The sequence below is a fragment of the Abramis brama genome, assembly GCF_963993115.1.
Source record: "Abramis brama genome assembly, chromosome: 18".
NCBI lineage: Eukaryota > Metazoa > Chordata > Actinopteri > Cypriniformes > Leuciscidae > Abramis > Abramis brama.
In genome coordinates, this window is record NC_139980.1 from 18,693,858 (window position 1) to 18,711,854 (window position 17,997).

General features: G+C 36.7%; 2 protein-coding genes across 2 annotated transcripts in view; both read left to right on the plus strand.

Moving 5' to 3' along the window:
* Positions 1-7,301: 7,301 nt before the first annotated feature.
* Positions 7,302-14,602, plus strand: rsph3 (radial spoke head 3; the record flags this gene model as incomplete). The annotated part of the gene is made up of 9 exons (XM_084091286.1): positions 7,302-7,411; positions 7,978-8,065; positions 8,279-8,420; positions 9,614-9,759; positions 10,620-10,823; positions 13,551-13,713; positions 13,836-13,922; positions 14,092-14,163; positions 14,286-14,602. 8 exons carry the CDS (start codon positions 7,302-7,304, stop codon positions 14,145-14,147), a joined length of 996 nt encoding a protein of 331 aa, XP_083947412.1. The 3' UTR covers positions 14,148-14,163; positions 14,286-14,602.
* A 2,257-nt stretch (positions 14,603-16,859) lies between these two features.
* ezrb (ezrin b) overlaps positions 16,860-17,997 on the plus strand; it is a 32,652-nt gene continuing 31,514 nt past the window's right edge. The window contains exon 1 of the mRNA XM_084090423.1: positions 16,860-17,038. The gene's annotated coding sequence lies outside the window, so the exon portion shown is untranslated. The remainder of the gene's footprint in view (positions 17,039-17,997) is intronic.

Here is a 17,997-nt window from a genome sequence, read left to right on the forward strand (position 1 = left end):
ACCAACAAAAAACATTAAAAGAGGTTATGAGAAACTTACAGAAACCATGCTTTAATGCCAGTGGCATTTTGAACGGCACTGTTCCCCATCGTTGTCAAAGGGTTGCATAACATAGAGAAAAAAATGTCATTGAGAACAGCGTGTTCTGCATTGGAGAGGAAGTCGGCGATCATGTGGACTGATTTGGTTTTTCGCTGAATTTGGTTTGTCGTCTCACATATCTATAGATGTGCCCCTGTTTCCTCCTTTGGCAGCCTTACTAAGAAACAGGCTGCAGTGTGTAAAATGTCACTCAGCTTGGTCTCTATAGCACATGCTAATATTTGGTCTGTATATGGGTAGTGCTGGCAAGTCTTCTAAAGATTCTTATCAAGATTCAGAACATGCTGCACAACCTGCATGTTCTTTAGCATCAAGCTTAAAAGCAGCTTTTAAAGCATCATGCTCTATACAGTCAGTTTCATAGCAATCAGCAAGCGAAGTAAATTTTTGTGACGTATTAATAAAGGTCACCAGACAAAGTGGAAATACCAGGCAGGTTAAGACTTTGTGTTTTCAAAATTCACTATAAACTTGGCAAGGAACAAATGTTACATAATGAAACTGTGAATAGTAGCATGTGTTCATGGACAGAGGTCTCTTAGTTACATAACACAGTGATTCTTCCTCTGTTGCCATTGCTGTGTCCATTATACAGTGATGAATGGGCACTTTATATAATTAATGTTTTAATGCTTAAAGTTAAATTAACAACCAATTAGTGACAATTCATATTCAGTGACAAGTATTGGATTACCCAACCAATCTAAATAGGGAATTTCTCAAACAAAGCACACAAAACCAATGACATAGTCTATACAGAGAAATGTTAACAGAAATTACGTTGACTAAAATAAGATGCTCTAAAAATAAAATAAGTGACAAGAGCAGTAAGCTCAACAGGTTGCACACATTGTAGTAATGAGTTAAACCAAGATATGCATAGGCTAATATTAAGTAGCCTAGGAAATGACTGTAATGGAGGAAGAACCATGAGTCATGTCATGTTATTTTGTAGTAACAACAAAAAGATAGGTGGAAATACATGATATAATAATATTTTGGTGTGCAACCAACAGGAACCCAAATACAGTGAGATCTGCTGAAGTAACCCAGCAAACACAGAATCAAATCAGCTGCCCGTTGGGCCGTCTCATTCTTCATCGAGCAAGGATACACGAGTATTGCATTTAATTTACCTCAGCTAAATAAGATACGCAATTATTCAAACACAACCTACAACTTCCTTGTCTAATGTGACATTGATTTGTTCTGTCTAACTGAAGGGACTGAATAACATTAGCTGATAATTCATGGAGTTTGCGATCTTGTGTAAATTACAGTACCGTGTATGCTAACGTTAGATATATTTCTTTTAGTATGCAGATATCCTTACCATTAGGAAAAGTGTTTTCATTTTTTGGAAAAGCACAGAGAAAAAAAAAAGTGTGTAACTGCTGGCACACCTGTTTATTTTTTCCTTTGATTTGTCTGCTATTTAGTCTCATTCATTTCTTTGCTAGATATTCTCATGTCTACTCATGCTAGTTAACGTCACACCCTGTATAGTCCTGTCATGTGAAGCTCAGATTTGCTTTGTTCTCTGCCAAGTTTACCTGTGCCTGCAGTGCCACCCTCTCTGGTCCCAGATTGTCTACCTGGTTTCGGACTTATGCCTGCCTACTGGTTTCTGGGCTTGCATCACTCCTCTGGAAAAGTTTCCTGGACTGATTCCGGTTACCAACCTTTATCGCCCGGCTTTCGACTATACACTCCCCTGTCTGCCATTTCTGGAAATCCATTAGCTACTACAACTTCTTTGTCATTGTGGAGAGCGCAGTGCATGGTTGCATAGCAACGACAGACGCCACGGGAAAATCGGACCGAATTTTACTATTAATAATAAGATAAGCTAAAGTGCATTGTAAATGTCAGTAATTTATCTTTTTTGACTCATTCTTTTTATAAAAAATTATTTAAAGTCTGAAATATGTGAGGTTTATCTTTTTCTAAAACCTTTTTTGTTAAACCTTTATTTTAACTTGTACATGTTAGTATATAACATGCAAGACACTTTAAAAATGTTCATTTTTAATGGTATTATTTTAATGTTTATGTAAACAAAAAGTGCATATTGATGCTAAATTTATTTGTTATTTGCTGGTTTTCGACATAAAACTTGGTGAATTAATTTCATTGTACAGTATTAATACTTTTTGAACATGATTCTGTGATAACCGTGATCATTTTTGTCACTATAATAATGAAATTAAATGTTCATGCCATTTCATCTCTAGTTATGATCAACTATGATCAACTAAAATCAACTAATGTGTTTTTTACAGTATAATATGCAATTTTCTATAAAAAAAAATTATATCTGATTCTGTTCTTTTCTCTGACACGCGTTGTTGGGTGTGGAAGGTTACTAATGTGATTTATCTGTAAATTAAATTAATGCTTTTTCAATTACTGAATTCATTGAAATAAAATGAATTCTTTGATTTGAATATTTATTTGGTAATGCGTCGTGTAGGTCTTAAATTTCAATCTTTATGGTCTTAAAATGTCTTAAAAAGGTCTTAAATTTGACTTGCTGAAACCTGCAAGAACCCTGTACTATCATATTCTGTGTTGGCAATTAGCTAACTGCGCTGTAAATAGAAAAGCCTGACAATATCACAGCTAAATACCTTTACGTATTGTGTATTCCGCCATGTTAATCACTGACACGCCCCCAACTCGTAAAGATCGGAGCTTAGAGAAAATCCCGAGCTCCCCACTGGTATTTACGACATTGTGGTGGCGTTCAAGTGCGTTCAACTCGTAAATACGATCTATACGAGATGACTTGAACGCACCATTACAACTGTACGTTGTTACAATGTTTTTGTAATAAATTATTATTATTTATGAAGTGTATCATCACCTTAAGGTTTTTGAGATATTTTAGAAGGCACAAAATATATTATGTTGTACTCAAAGGCTCACTGGAACGCGCAGCTTTTTCTAATGCGTTGACATAATTTCGACTGAGACAAGAAGCTAATGCAGGACATATTGAATGGCTCCTCCCCTCTTTACCTATTGATCCGTGACGTGTCAACAGTCGCTTTGGCCAGGTGGTATTTATAGCATAGGGGGCGGAGCTTTAGATTCTAGAGAGCATTTGATTGGACAGAAGATGTGATGAGAAGCTGAAGTCCGCGGTGATAGTAGGCTTGTTCGACTTCATGCAGCTCTGCGCAGACCGATCGGCGGCTGACTTGAAGCAGTGCATGCCGGTTAGAAATTTTGTCCGACTTGATGCAGCGCCGACGCCACGTGACTGTGACGTATGCCATCAAAGTACCGCGAGGGCAATTCGAGAGTAGCCGGAGAACTCAGCCAGCGCAGCTTCTCAAGAGCGGCTGCATTGGGCTGCACGAGGGCGGATGACGACACAGCTGTTCCACGATTGGCCGGATTCACTGCATGACAACGATCACGTGTGTTTCGTGTTTATTCGAACACCTTTAGTTCTTCTAAAGCTCTCAAATCAGTTTATTATAACAGTAAACACTCTTTTCATGTCGTTGTCATGTTATATTGTGTCATGTTTATCAAATAAAACAGATTAAAAAACGTAGACTCCACTTCATTTATAACAGCTTATGTTGAACTTTATTCTTGTTCAAACAGACGCTGTATGAAGCAGTAGCCTACATAAAGTTTTGAATAAAAATGTATCTGAAAAATCTGTGTATTATTTGTCAAATATTGCATTTATTTCACTTCAGCTGTGGTAAAGTATGCAAATACCACGTGAGCAGTCACTACGGGAACCAGAAAGTGTCCGACTTCACGTCTCCGTTTGCAGCTCCTCCCCGCCTGCACGCGGCTACTCTCGCCGATCGGTTGCATCCAGCCGCAGCCGATGTCGAACACACCTATCATAAAAATCCGTGATCCATTTTAACGGAAGTGAGAGAGTCAGAGACTGAATGATTTGAATGCTTATATCTCCTAAATGCGAATTTTGTCATTGTTTTGGAACACAACAGCTTATTCATAAACTTAAGGCTAACATATTCATACTAGAAGCTAAAAAACTAAAACATAATAATGCATTTTTCAATGTCTGATAGTATTCTTTCAGAGTTCACATATTCAGATCCAGTGCTGGGGAAAGTTAAATGTGTTACAATATTGTGTAACTCCCTAAAAAAAGTAATTGCATTACTTAGTTACTTTTTAATTAAAGTAATGCATTACATTAACTTTATTATTTTTTTCTCACCTAGGTTTGGCTTGCTTTTACTTGCTTGTGCTTGAAGAGTTTTTTTTAGCAAACATAAAGGCCTTTTCACACCAAAAGTAAAATGAACGGAAATGTAAATTCACACCTGTACAGTAGAGCACGTACATGTAGCTCAAACAAACCTCTGGACTATTCTGGACTGCAGAAGAATAGGATGCAAGAGAAGAAAGTTCAACAGTCTTACTTTACATTATAAAAAAAAGAGGAAAAAAACAAAAGAAACACAAATGTGATGTTTATATAAAGTAATTTCCGCTTATTGGTATGGTTGAATTGGATCATCGAAGGTCAGCAGCAAAGACATTGGTTAATAAAGTGAGATTGGATACACAAAGTATATTTTGTGTTATTTAATATATTTAAGTAGTGATTTTTACTCTTTCTATACATTTACTGTATCTTTTTTGTGCAAGTGAGATGAGTAAATGCCTGCTCACAATTACTATAGAACTACAATAACCATCATGTTTACACACAAAAAGAAATAAATATGGCAACATATTTATTTTGAAATCTTTATTTGAGTATGGCAACATGATACCGTACCTCGTTCTACAGTATTTCTATGACTATATATATCACTGATAGAGACCCCTCCCCCACTCTTACTTCTATTTAGGAGAACCTTTAGTGGTGAGATTAAATGTTTTGTGCATAGCCCCTGGTATTTTGTCTTAAAATTTAAAAGTAAGGTGTTACTTTACTAGTTAATTGAAAAACAAAAACAAAAAACTAATCATATTACGTAACTCGCGTTACTTGCAATGTGTTACCCCAACACTGTTCAGAACAATATGTACTGCTTCTCTATTATTACCTTGGTTTCTCCCAAGGTCTTGTATGCTCACTGGAGATTTTGGCTAAAAACAAAGTGCTTTGTGATGTTTAATAATGTTAGAAATGCATTTGTTGAAGTGAACAGAGCATTTGAGTATTAACACAAACATACACAAAATCCACATGCATAAAACGCATGGCAATCAAAGGGGTTGTTTTGTTATTATGAAAATCAGTTATTAAATTAAGTTATACATCCATGGAAAAATGCAAAAGATGAATGCACACTGCATTGCAGTGACTTATATGTTTGCCATGGTTTAATCATGACCATGGTGTTGTTTACAATGAGAGCTAATTGCTGGTGTACATTTGCGGTGACAAGGTGACTTCTGTTAACATCACTCTTGTTTTTTCAGGCTAGGAACCAAAACCACTTCCTGGAGTCACAAATTTAAATTTCTTAATTCAAAAACCATTAGCCTACTGCAAGACATAAAAAGGTCAGTGATTTAGGAAGTATACTAATAATGCCAAACAAAGTGAGTTAAATTACCCTAGACAAACCTTTTTTTATATTTCAAAAGATGATACTGAAAAAAAAGGTTTTAATGTGTCAGGCATGCAGAAATCACAGTGTGAACTCCTTATCTAAACAAGATGGATGGGACAAACTGAACAACATAAAAAAAAACAATAGTTTTTGCCAACGTCGAGTAGATCTACATATATTCTGTGTAGTGCATGCATTCACTGATTATGTTCACGATATAATAGCAACTGTAAATTAAACCAGGGGCCGTATTCACAAAACATTCGATCTAACCACTAAACGTTCTCCTAAATAGCAGTAAAACTTCTTAGTTTCCTCTTTAAACCTACTCACAAAGCTGCTGAGACCAGCTTTTGCTAAGGAATAGAGAAGATAAGTCTGAAGCTCAGAGAAAGGGCGGAGTTGACCTCGTTGCTATGGATGATGTCAACACGCTTACTAACTATGACATGACCACAGTGATTGGCTGATGGGGGAGGGGTCTCTGTCAGTGATTTAATCATAGAAATACTGTAGAACGAGGAATCATGTTGCCATAATCAAATACAAGTTTTAAAATAAAAATGTTGCCATATTCAAATAATGATTTTAAAATAAAAATGTTGCCATATTCAAATAAAGATTTTAAAAGGTAGGCTAAGTGTCACTAATTAAATTAAAGTATATGTTCAGTTAATAGTCATTCTCTTACATGTCTGCATCTCGAGAGATTGCAGAATTCAAGTGACAAATATGTTTTATAAACAAAGTTCAGGCCTATGTTCAAATTATCTATCCAATCAGAAGGAAAAAGCGTAGAACTGCCATATAGTGGCCAAAAGTGATGTCCGGCATAGGAAAATTTACATCTTCACCCTTTATTCAAATAGTAGCCTGTTAAAAATGTGTTAACAATTATGTAAGCATATTGTGTAGTTGTGCTTGGAGTCAACTGTTTTATTTGTGATAACTCAATGAAACATGCCGAAATGTACAGACATAATTTTTGGCCAGGCTGTCATGCAAAGAAATTATGAACACATGAAAAAACAAGAGAGGACCAATGAAATATTAATAACTGACTAAAATGTTTACTCTGAGTGGCTTTATACATACAGCCCCAGGTCAGCTTGAGTGTTGCTGCTTCATCTGCTCAGTTTTGTTCTCAGCAGTAAAATCCATAGACACTATATAAACTGTAAATGTAAAATCATGCAGTTTATCTGTCTCCCCCTATTGGTTATTATGACGTTGTACACATTATCAGATCTGAATGGTTATTTTGATCTATATATAGCAATAATATTATTACGTACGGAATATATATATATATATATCATATATATATATATATATATATATATATATATATATACACTAGCAATAGCACTAGCATACACTAGCAATACTATTATTCCGTACGGAATAATAATAATAATAATAATAATAATAATAATAATAATAATAATAATAAAAAGATTAACCGAGCCGGAAGTAAATAAAGCAGACCGCTGTTGTTGGATTCAGTTGCCATGGTAACCGTTACAACAACTGTAACGTTAGCAGCAACAGATGCTAGTCCAACTCTCAACAACTAGAAGTTAATGATTTCAGCCTCCAGACACACTTTTGATATTACAATTAAAAGGAAAAATGGCAGCTAATTTACAGGCACAACACGAGACGCAGAGCGGAGTTTACACGTTTTCCAGCCGTCCGCGTGCGGTTCCCAACCGCCCCAAATACAGAGCCGATCCGCTGCTGTGAGTCACACACACACGCACGCACGCACGCACGCACACACACACACATTCTGATCATTTAACAGTCTAAATGTCATTGATAGACTGATATATTTAAGATGTTCCTAGATTTTTTTACTTTATAACTGAGGAATTATCTTTTTCCCCCCAACTAACGTTATGTGGGTCCTGTGAACATCAGGTAAACATAGCCTAAGCTTTTTTTCTGGCACTTTGTTTTATGACATCTCTCTCTCTCTCTCTCTCTCTCTCTCTCTCTCTCTCTCTTTAGAGAGAGTAACAAAAACTGTACTACTACTAATAATAATAATACTAGAAAACTATGATTAACGTTACCATGGTAAGCTTTTTGTTCTGGGCTAAGGTGATATCAAAGGTTTGGGGACGTGGCTAAAATATTAATATTCATTGTTAATGTACATGGTTTGCACATTTTTGCAAAGGAATAAATAAAAAAGAAAATTATTTCTCAAAAGGATAAAAACATGCAAAATTCAGAACCTATGTATATATTTGTATATATATAACTTTATATATATATACTTTTTCTTTACTGTATAATGCAGAAATGAAGAACAGAGCAGTTATGGAAACATCATGTATGACCGACGTGTTGTCAGAGGAAATACATATGCTCAACATATCCTACCCATTGTGAGTATTAATGCATAGAGGTTAGAAATCTCTCTTATAAGAAGCAGATAGAGTTTATTTGTATTTGTGTAGTCGGACAGCATAATGTAAAAATACCAGAGTACAAAACAGTGCAAAAATGAACCATAGCACAATGTGTGTGCGTATGGTACTGTGATAAGAGCACAGTTGATGAATGAATAGAATATAAAAAAATACAAATGTGTTTATCAGACATCTCAGCCCGATCCAGTGGAGTTCCTGAGACAGCAGGAGGCCAGAAGAAGAGCGATGTCCAGAAAACGGCTGAAGGAGCAGTTTGGCCCCAAAACACCAGAACCACTGGAGGGCAGAAAGAACGTAGATTTGCAGACAGGTAGTGAATGATTTTGCACAATAAACGCAGGGCTTACAGTTTTTCTTGATTGTTTACACACATTTTCTGAAAGCATGCCTCATATTCTCAGAACACTACACACAAATCAAAAAACACACACACAATGGGCAAAACCCCTCAATTCTCCTGCAAAATGAAACTTTACATTCAAAACAATGTTATTTCTTCTCAAAATGGTATTTTGTTTTCAAATGACACACACAAACCATCATATGAATAGACATTTATAAGAACCAGTTGAACACTGATGTGCTCAATGTAAAACACTATGATGAATGGAAAACACTTCTTCTCCATTCATCATAATGACTTAGGCCTTTTTTTTGTTCAGTGTTACACTTTCTACAGACAGTACATAAGTGTGTTGTAAAATATTTGAGAATATTGTTTTTATACTCAGAACACACAAATACACGGTAACAAATATATTGTATGTTTCCCACAAAAACAATGTACACAGTGTACATCCCAACCAACACAAAGTACATACAGTGGTCTACATACAAAACAACAGAAGAATTGACTGTATACAGTTACAGTAAAAAAATAAAATAATCCAATGTTGGCATCCATTGCTCCATTGAAGAGCTCACCTGTTGCCCTTTTATGCTAAGGCTCTGATTGCTAATTGTAAAACTGTGTGACGGGTGTTTGCCCATGTGATGAGTCAGTGTGCATATTTGAATGGCAGTGTGTTCCTTGTGAAAACAAGAGATTTTCTGCATGAAAATTGTGCCAAAAGCAGAGAATTGTGTGTAGTGTTTTGAAAAAAGTGTGTTTTAGAACTGCAATTTGAGTGTAAAGCAGGAATTGTGCTTGTAGTTTAGCAGAATTGGTTCAGGGGGTTGGTGAATGAGTTACATGTTGTGGTCATTGTGTCTCAAGTACCAGTATTTGTGTGTAAACAATTGAGAAAAACTGTAATGTCGGAGCCCAATGTTGAGCTCCGGTGCTCATAAGAAACCCGGGTTCGAGTCTGGCCCAGGTCATGTTCCCATCTTTTTTCCCCTACTACTTTGTCTATTAATACAATCTGATAAAAAGCTACCCTAAAATAACCTATGCTTACTTTCATTGTGTTATAAGTGTAAATCTCAGAATGGAAATGCATCTTCACATACATGTAAGCCCAGAAATCAAGTAATGAAATTTCTCACTGATGTGTTTTTTAGAGATGTATCTGGAAGAGCTGAGCGATCGTGTAGAGGACGTCAGCGTGGAATGCCAAACAGACATGTTCCTGGACAAACCAGCCACTCCCCTCTTCGTCCCAGCCAAAACCGGACGCGACGCAGCCACACAGATAGAAGAGGGAGAGGTGCAGGATAGATTTTTGGATGCTTTTTTCTTCCATCCGCTCGTTAAGTCTAACGGCTAATCAAACGGCCGTTTGATAATCAAGGGCTTCATTAGTTGCACCAGGTGTGCTAGAGCTAGAACACATGAAACATCTGAACTGGTTAGGTTTGTTGAGTGTCACGTTTGACTGCATGTTAGAAATTTGGCTAATTCAAAAGAATGCATAGCATAAGGGTGTTCTACTAAGTATTAAAGATGCTTACCATAATAAATTTGAGACTGCAGAAGTCATTAAAAGTTGCATTTTCAGTTGAATTTGGGGAAACCACTTGTTGAGCTATTTCAATTACTTTTGATTGATTTGTTCATTGCAAACAGCCGAAAGTCTAAATTTTGTCAATAAACCTGATTTTCAATGGGATTTGAATCATTTTGATTACAACTGTAATTGGCGCAAGATGTCATCAGTTATTTTTGGGATTTTTTGGCTTCTTTTTTCTATAGTGGAAGGAAGTGGAGACACATCGTCCATCTTTTTTTACAGTCTATGGCCTAGAGACTAGTGTACACTGTGACTCATGAGTTTATAAAAGGAAATGGTATTCCTTATGTCACAATTTAACAAGCAGATTATCTGTCTGTGTTCTTACTCCCTCTTTTTTTTTTTTACCCAAAACCCTGCTCATCACAGTTAAATTGCTGTTGCATTCAGTAAACTAAATCAATGCATTATATAATTAAATTAATATAATTTGTAAATGCGTCATGCAGTAGACTGATTCTAAATGAAGGTTTGAGGGAAAACGTTGCGTTTAACATCTCTAAATCTGCCGATCATTTCCCAGTGGTAAGACTTGCATCTGTTCTTCTTGTCTGCAGCTGTTTGATTTTGACATGGAGGTCCAGCCCGTGCTGCAGGTGTTGGTGGGGAAGACGATAGAGCAGGCATTGCTGGAAGTGCTGGAGGAGGAGGAGCTGGCTAACCTGAGGGCCCAGCAGCAGACATTCAAGGAGATCCGTGACGCTGAGCTGGTGGAGGTGCAGAGGCTAGAGGAGAGGGAACGGCGCCTCCGTGTGGAGAAGGTGGGAATCACTACAAACCATACACCACATTATGCTCAGCCAAAGAACACCAAGGTTCAGTGTTTGGAATAACGCCGTTTAAAAGAACGGCGTTAGGTAACGACGTTATTTTTTCAGTAACGGGGTAATCTAACTAATTACTTTTCCCGTCGTTACAACGCCGTTAACATTACTGGACTTTAAAGTCGTTGCGTTACTATGCATTGATTGAATAAACTGTGTAATCCGAACGCAGCCCTGGCTCGCACAGCTAGTGAGGAGGTGGGTTAATAACGAGTTAAGCAATTATGATTGGCTAAGGCAGAGTCATGTGTTTCATGGTAGCCAATCAGAGCCAGTGTTTTTACACACATGCCAGCACACGCGCCACAGAGAGAGAGAGAGAGAGAGGCGCGGGCGCGATCGAAAAGGCGCAAAGTGTTTACATTTGTGTGTGTGTGAGGTGCGGACGCGATCGAACAGTGGAAACATAAAAACATACTCCGTAATTTTGTTTATGGATATTCAAACTGCAAAGTGTTTAAGTTACTGCTAATTAAAATTTTAAGGAAAACAAATATAACGTTATTAATCTGAAATGTAGCAAATTAATTTTCAATTCATTCAGGTATAATTACCAAACATATCTCAAGGTCTTTTTGTCTTTTTATTAATTTAATTAATTAACTAATTATATAAAACTATTGTCAGTGCACTACAAATAAACTGGTTCTATGCCTTTACTTTATTAATAAAACTTTTAATAAAAAGTTGAGAGCGGTTGATTTAATTTGCTAGAGTTAAATGCACTTTATATGGTGTAACTGTTTACTTTTCTTACAAAGATAATGCTTGAAGTGCAGGATAAACCTCTTGCTGTCTGTCGACATGCAATAAATATCGAAAGTTATGTACAAACACCTGTCTGTTCTACTCATTTCAACTGACTTGTGAAAACTGCAAAAAAAAATCCAAATTCTTTGACATATAGTAACTTTTTTTTTAACAGTAACGCAAATAGTTACTTTCCCTGGTAACGAGTTACTTTTATTTTATAGTAATTCAGTTACTAACTCAGTTACTTTTTGGAACAAGTAGTGAGTAACTATAACTAATTACTTTTTTAAAGTAACGTTCCCAACACTGCCAAGGTTGTGGTTTTAATTAAGTCAGAGGTAAAGACTTTGGCAACAGAGAAACAGGCCACAAAACAATTTTGTTGTCTGGAAATAACGGCACAATTTAGTGGCTGGTTGTTAAAAGTTCAGTAGATAGGTGCATTGTGGCCTGAACTAGACTTTATTTCACTCCAGTTGAGTGTGAAGTATTTGTTCCAGCAAAGTGCATTAGGGGGTGGCTGACAAATTACAAATAAAGAAAAAAAACTATAGAGATAACTATAACAATAACTGTCTGAACTATTGTTCTGTTTATTCTAAAATGCGAGCTGCCGTTATGTTGTCTGCCACTTTAAATGCTTAAGCTCTTTAAAGCAGGATGGATTCTCATTGGCTGTCAAAAATCAATCTGAAAGTAATTCCAATGACTACTTTTCTATGTGCCGTTATTGTTATATTTGTGGTGTGGACTCTCCTCTTCTTTATATTTAGAATGATTGTTGTTGTTATTATGGTTATTGTCCTTCGTGTGAATGGTGTAACACATATGACACTAAAATAATGCAATAAACATTAACTTAAAGGAGAACTCCGGTCAATTTTAACATTGAGCTCATTTTTTTTGTAAATTTGGAGTGCTGTCAATACAGAGAACAACGACAAAAATCAGTGTTGCCTACACCGTGTTATCCTCTTTTTAAAATTTGCACCCTGTTGACTTCAATGGGGCAAGTTTTAAACCTGCTTTTAGCCTCTTAACATCCTTGATGTGTCATTACAAGTGCACAGCCAATGTGAGTGATTCCTTCAGAGTGAACACGGGTGAATCTGACTGCAGTAGATGTGAAAGATATGAATAAAAATGATGTTATTTCAGCCAGCGCACATACCTGTATTTACATCCTGTTTTCGGTCGAAGTCCACAGTAGTCGATTGTCGAGTTCACGCGCATAGGTTTAGTTACCTATGATCACGCGCGTGAACTCGACAATCGATTACTATGGACTTCGACCGAAAACAGGATGTAAATACAGGTTTACCGACAACAAAAATTAGAAGAAACATTTTTTATTTATAAAAAATATATCTGATGTGTCACACTAGGACTTCTGGGAATGTCCTTTTACTGTTTTCAACTGTAAATTATATGGTAATTTTTTGTTAATGCATAGTTTTTACTTTCAAAAACCAAATTTGACAGTATTTTACGGTAAAATTACATATAATATAACATTTTTACCAATTTACAGGTTTTTACTGTAATATATACTGTATATATATATATATTGTGTGACAAATATATATTTAAAGTAAAAACATTACATTTTATCTCTCAATTACTCAATTATTATCTTAAAAACAGTGTGTATACTAATGATAAAATAAAAATCTTGTTTACAAAGCTTTGTAATAGAGAATAAACACAATAAAACTATAAAAACTTATATATATACTGTATATATGGAAAATAATCTAATCTAAGCAGCAATGTACTGTTTACTGCACCAAAACTAAATTCTAGTAAAATGCATTTCTCTTGACGTTATGGCAGTAATCAAAGAGGGTTAAAGTATGTTTTCTGAGTGGTAATGCTTTGGATGTATTTTCAATGTATTTTAATGCAATGCAGGAGAACCGGATAAAGCAGCAGAAGGCAGCGCTGGAAAAAGAGAAGGAGACAGCAGCTAAAATTGCTGCGAGAGCATTTGCTCAACAGTATTTGTCTGACTTGTTGCCCTCAGTCTATTCCAATCTGAGGGATTGTGGGTACTTCTATGACCCTGTGCAGAGAGGCAAGTGCATGAAAAACAGAGAAACTGAATTCATCTCTGTATTAGTTCATCTCTAGATCTTTATTGAATAATACATGAATTGCCATTATACTGTCTATGAAAGTTCACTATCTCTGCTCCAGATATCGAGACCGAATTCCTCCCTTGGCTGATGGAAGAAGTCAGCAATACTTTAGAACAGAGATATGTAGCAAGAACAGTGCTTGACAGTGAGTGATTTTTGTATTTTATTTTTGACCTTTTTAATGATTTTCTGGTGACTGATACATAACACTGACTTTGGGATTAATCAATCAAGTCTGTTGTTGTCTTGCTGAGATCCATTAGGCAGTGATAACAGTAATTTGGGCATCATTTAGATTTCTTGTTCTTCCACAGTGCTCATTCAAGATGTCACTAACCAAAGATTTGAGGCCTTTCAGATGAAAGAATAAGCGATTTCCATTAGAGGTAAACAGGATGAAACATTTAATCACTCTAACACATTTGTAAAATTAAAATCGGATTATGTAATGTCAGTTTAATTAACACTTGAGGTGAAGTGTTAACCTTACAGTCTATTCTCATTTCAGGTCATACCAGGAAACCAGAAAGATGCTGGAAAATATTAAAGGGTTCACGCATTCTTTATAAAAATCTAATAAATGTGCATGTCATTATAAATGTATTATCCATATATTATTTGAATAAAAGTGCGAAAAAGATGCAAATCTGTCACTATACTGTTCGAGAACTGCGCTTCAAGAACAACACTGTAGGAGGCGCTGCGGAGTAAAAATACTGCTCATCATTCAAACTATTATTGCTGTTATGCGAGTGTATTAAATGGGAAATCGTTTATATTTAGAGTTTGTAAAAGCAGCATTACTTGAAGAATATATTAATGGCTCGTTTTCATGTCCTCCCCAAATGTGTTATATGTTGTTCTGAGTAGCTGTTTTCAAAACATTGTCCATGAGATGATGTCAGTCCTCGTAAACTTTATAAAAAAAAAAAAATTCCAGAGGAATGAGCATTTCATTTTTCCGCCTACCAGTCTCACCTGGTCCTTTGACTAAACACCGTGACACGAACTGTTGGACGGTTCCGCTTCAGCTTTCATTCACTTCGCCTATATACCGCTCTATTTTAATCCTGCTTCTCCATTGGTCAACTCCCACCTACGGCCACGCCCACCAGGTGCCTCGGAGTTTCACTTCCGTCGGTGCAGCTCTGGCAACACAAACAGAAACAGGCGTGTTGATGTAAATGCATCGCTAAGGAAAGACCTCTGAGTCACATCGCAGTGTACTTATTCAGAACTCTAACGACGTAAATGTTTGAGTGACCTAATTACTATTGTACATCATTCAAACATACGAGGTTTCATTACAAAGTAAACACGAAATAAAAGCTGGATGTACTCGGAGACCTTGTATGGGCGAAAGCGCCATCTATTCTAGACTAAACAGTTGTGTACAGAACTCTCTCTCTCTCTCTCTCTCTCTCTCTCTCTCTCAGATAAGCGATTACCCTTAATAATTCAACAGTTTGCAGTAGTCATGTGAATGAAAGTGCTAAGCATTTCCTCATGTTACGCATACATTTTTTTTTTCATCTTGTCAAATGAAAGCACAGGTGCAGTGATGACTAAAACATTGCCTCATACTTTCCACATTGAGATGTTCCTGCAGTCTGTAGTTATGTAATGACTGTAATGATGGCTCTCTAGTGAATCACTGATCAAATTACCTGTTTATCATTTCTTGGGGTCAAAGCAGCGGGGAACACACAGGTAGCCTCTTTAAATGATGACGTACTACACAACTTTATTTAGTCAGATTTGGTTATCTTTAATTTAGTCTCCAAAGTATAAGTACGCACACACACTCGCAAATCTCTGTCAGACAAGCAAAAACGTTGTTATATTTTATATTTATGAATAGGTCATGGATCAATTAATATAAAGGTGCAAATGTGTGAGTGATACGAGGGGGATAGGCCTACAGCATGACAGTTAAGTCATGTTTTTCTTTCTTTTTTTTCTTCTCAGCTGTCCTTAAATAGCACATGAAATTTGAGTATGAGAGTATAACCCACATTTTTAAATTTGTGTTCAACATGCTCAGGTTGGGTAAAGTTAAATTTTCATTATGGGGACAAAATGTCCTCAAAGATGGCGATATCCAAAATCCTTGTCCTTGTAGGGACATTGTTTGGTTCCGTTGGAGAAGTGGTGTTTTTTTGAAAATGTAAAAATGCAGAAAGTTTTCTGTGATGGGTAGCCTACTGTAGGTTTAGGGGTTAGTGTAAGGGGATAGAATAAATTGTTTGTACAGTACTGTATAAATATCATCATGTCTGTGGAAAGTCCCCATAAAACATGAAAACACAAACGTGTGTGTGTGTGTGTGAATATGTGTTGGTTCATAGCTTAGTCTTATACTATAGCAATATGTTGTATAGACTAAACCAGTGCATTGTTATTAAACTGATGACACAATATCTTCACAATATATAAAACTTGATTCCAGAAAAGCACGCCATAGTAGGCGATACATCTATTGATGTCGGTAATATCTCCCACATATTGCTCCGTTCCTGTATTTTATGTCACACACTTTCATTGTACTGACAGATAAATAGATCCAAACACCCTTTTCTTCCAACATGAAGAAATTTATTGAAACATTCTGGGTTTTCGGGTTTATAATATGTGTTTGAAAGTGGCCTTCATAGACAGTAAAGAAAACATTACAACCAATAATTTACATGTACAAGATGAGGAATTTACACTGCCAGATAGAGGGAATTCATATTCATTGACACAAATGTTAGCGTCTATATTTGTAAATAAAAATAAAAACATCCGAGTCTTTTATGACCTGCAAAAAACAAACAAACAAAAAAACAACACTATCGAACTTGAACAGTGCCACATTGTTAACCACTTTATAATGCTAGCTATTTCTGAATGGTGCATTTCCGTTTGCAGGGCACCTGTTCCTAGTTGGCCTATATAAATACTGCACATTATTCTGTATTTGAAATCATTTTTCCCCAAGTAAACTTCAGTCATTCAGCTATCTTCTATGATGTAAAAGGCTTTGTTTGAAGCCACACTTGAGCAGGGCGCGCTACTCGTCGTCTGCTCCTCCGTTGCAGTTGTGGGCGTCGCGCGCGTGTCTCAAACAGGAACTGGAGTCGCTGACTGTCATTCAGCCGCGCGCACAAAGGTGAGCGAGCGCACCGTCAGCCATATTACCAGCGCCGGACTCTGTGCTCATTTCCTCGGAGGGAGGGGAATTATCGGCCGAAGCTGGACTGAATTTACTCACCGGCTCTGGTAAGAATTGCTCCTATCGATTATCGCCCGGGTCAAAGACCACAACAGTTAACTTACTACGTCTATCATTCATTCCCTTCTCTTTGTATGACGCCGCCCAGTTCAAAGAGAAATCTCTACCAACAACAGGTGCTGCTCTGATAATGGGACAGTCTGTATCTTACCATGAAGATGGGCTGTTTTATAAGTCATGAAAAGGGGGGGGGGAGCGTTCCTCTCTTAAAGATGAACAGCGTTACCACGGGGACAATTAAGCCAGATGCAAATTTTTATTTAGACAGCCTAACGTTAGTGATACGCTTGGGAAACATGAAACGCGCGGTTTTTACTTCAGTTAAGTAAAATATCGAAATTAGCTGATTTTCATTACCCTAGTTTTCGTTGACGCTTATCAAACATGCTTTTTTTGTGCCGGTGTAATTGGAGCACCGTACTTAAAAACTGTGTTTCCTGCACTATTCAACAACGTCAGTCTTTGGTGAAACCATCGGTGTAATCTGAATCCCGAACGAATGACTCCTATGAGCCAGTTCCTTTCAGGGAATCCAAAACAAACCTCCAGCCCTATAAATACAGTCAGGTTACCAAATGAATGATTCTAATGAGCCGGTTCTTTTTAGTGATTCAATAAATACAGTGCGAGCAGCACATTGCTGCCCGAAAACAATATTCTGATTTAGGCTACCGGATCTTTATTAGTGCATGAAAACGCATGAATCAGTCGGAGGTGTTACTGAATTAATCTGACTCACTTAAGTTACTGAACTGCATGTTAGCCTATTGCTTTCGTCTTGTCCGACTCGTGAACCGAAACTGTTAGGCTAGTGTGCTATATTGTAACGTAGCCTACAGTGTAGACAGACACTGAATGGTTGTTAAAGGGATAGTTCACCCAAAAAATGAAAATGCCATCATTTACTCACCCTCATGTTGTTCCAAACATGTATGAGTTTCATTCG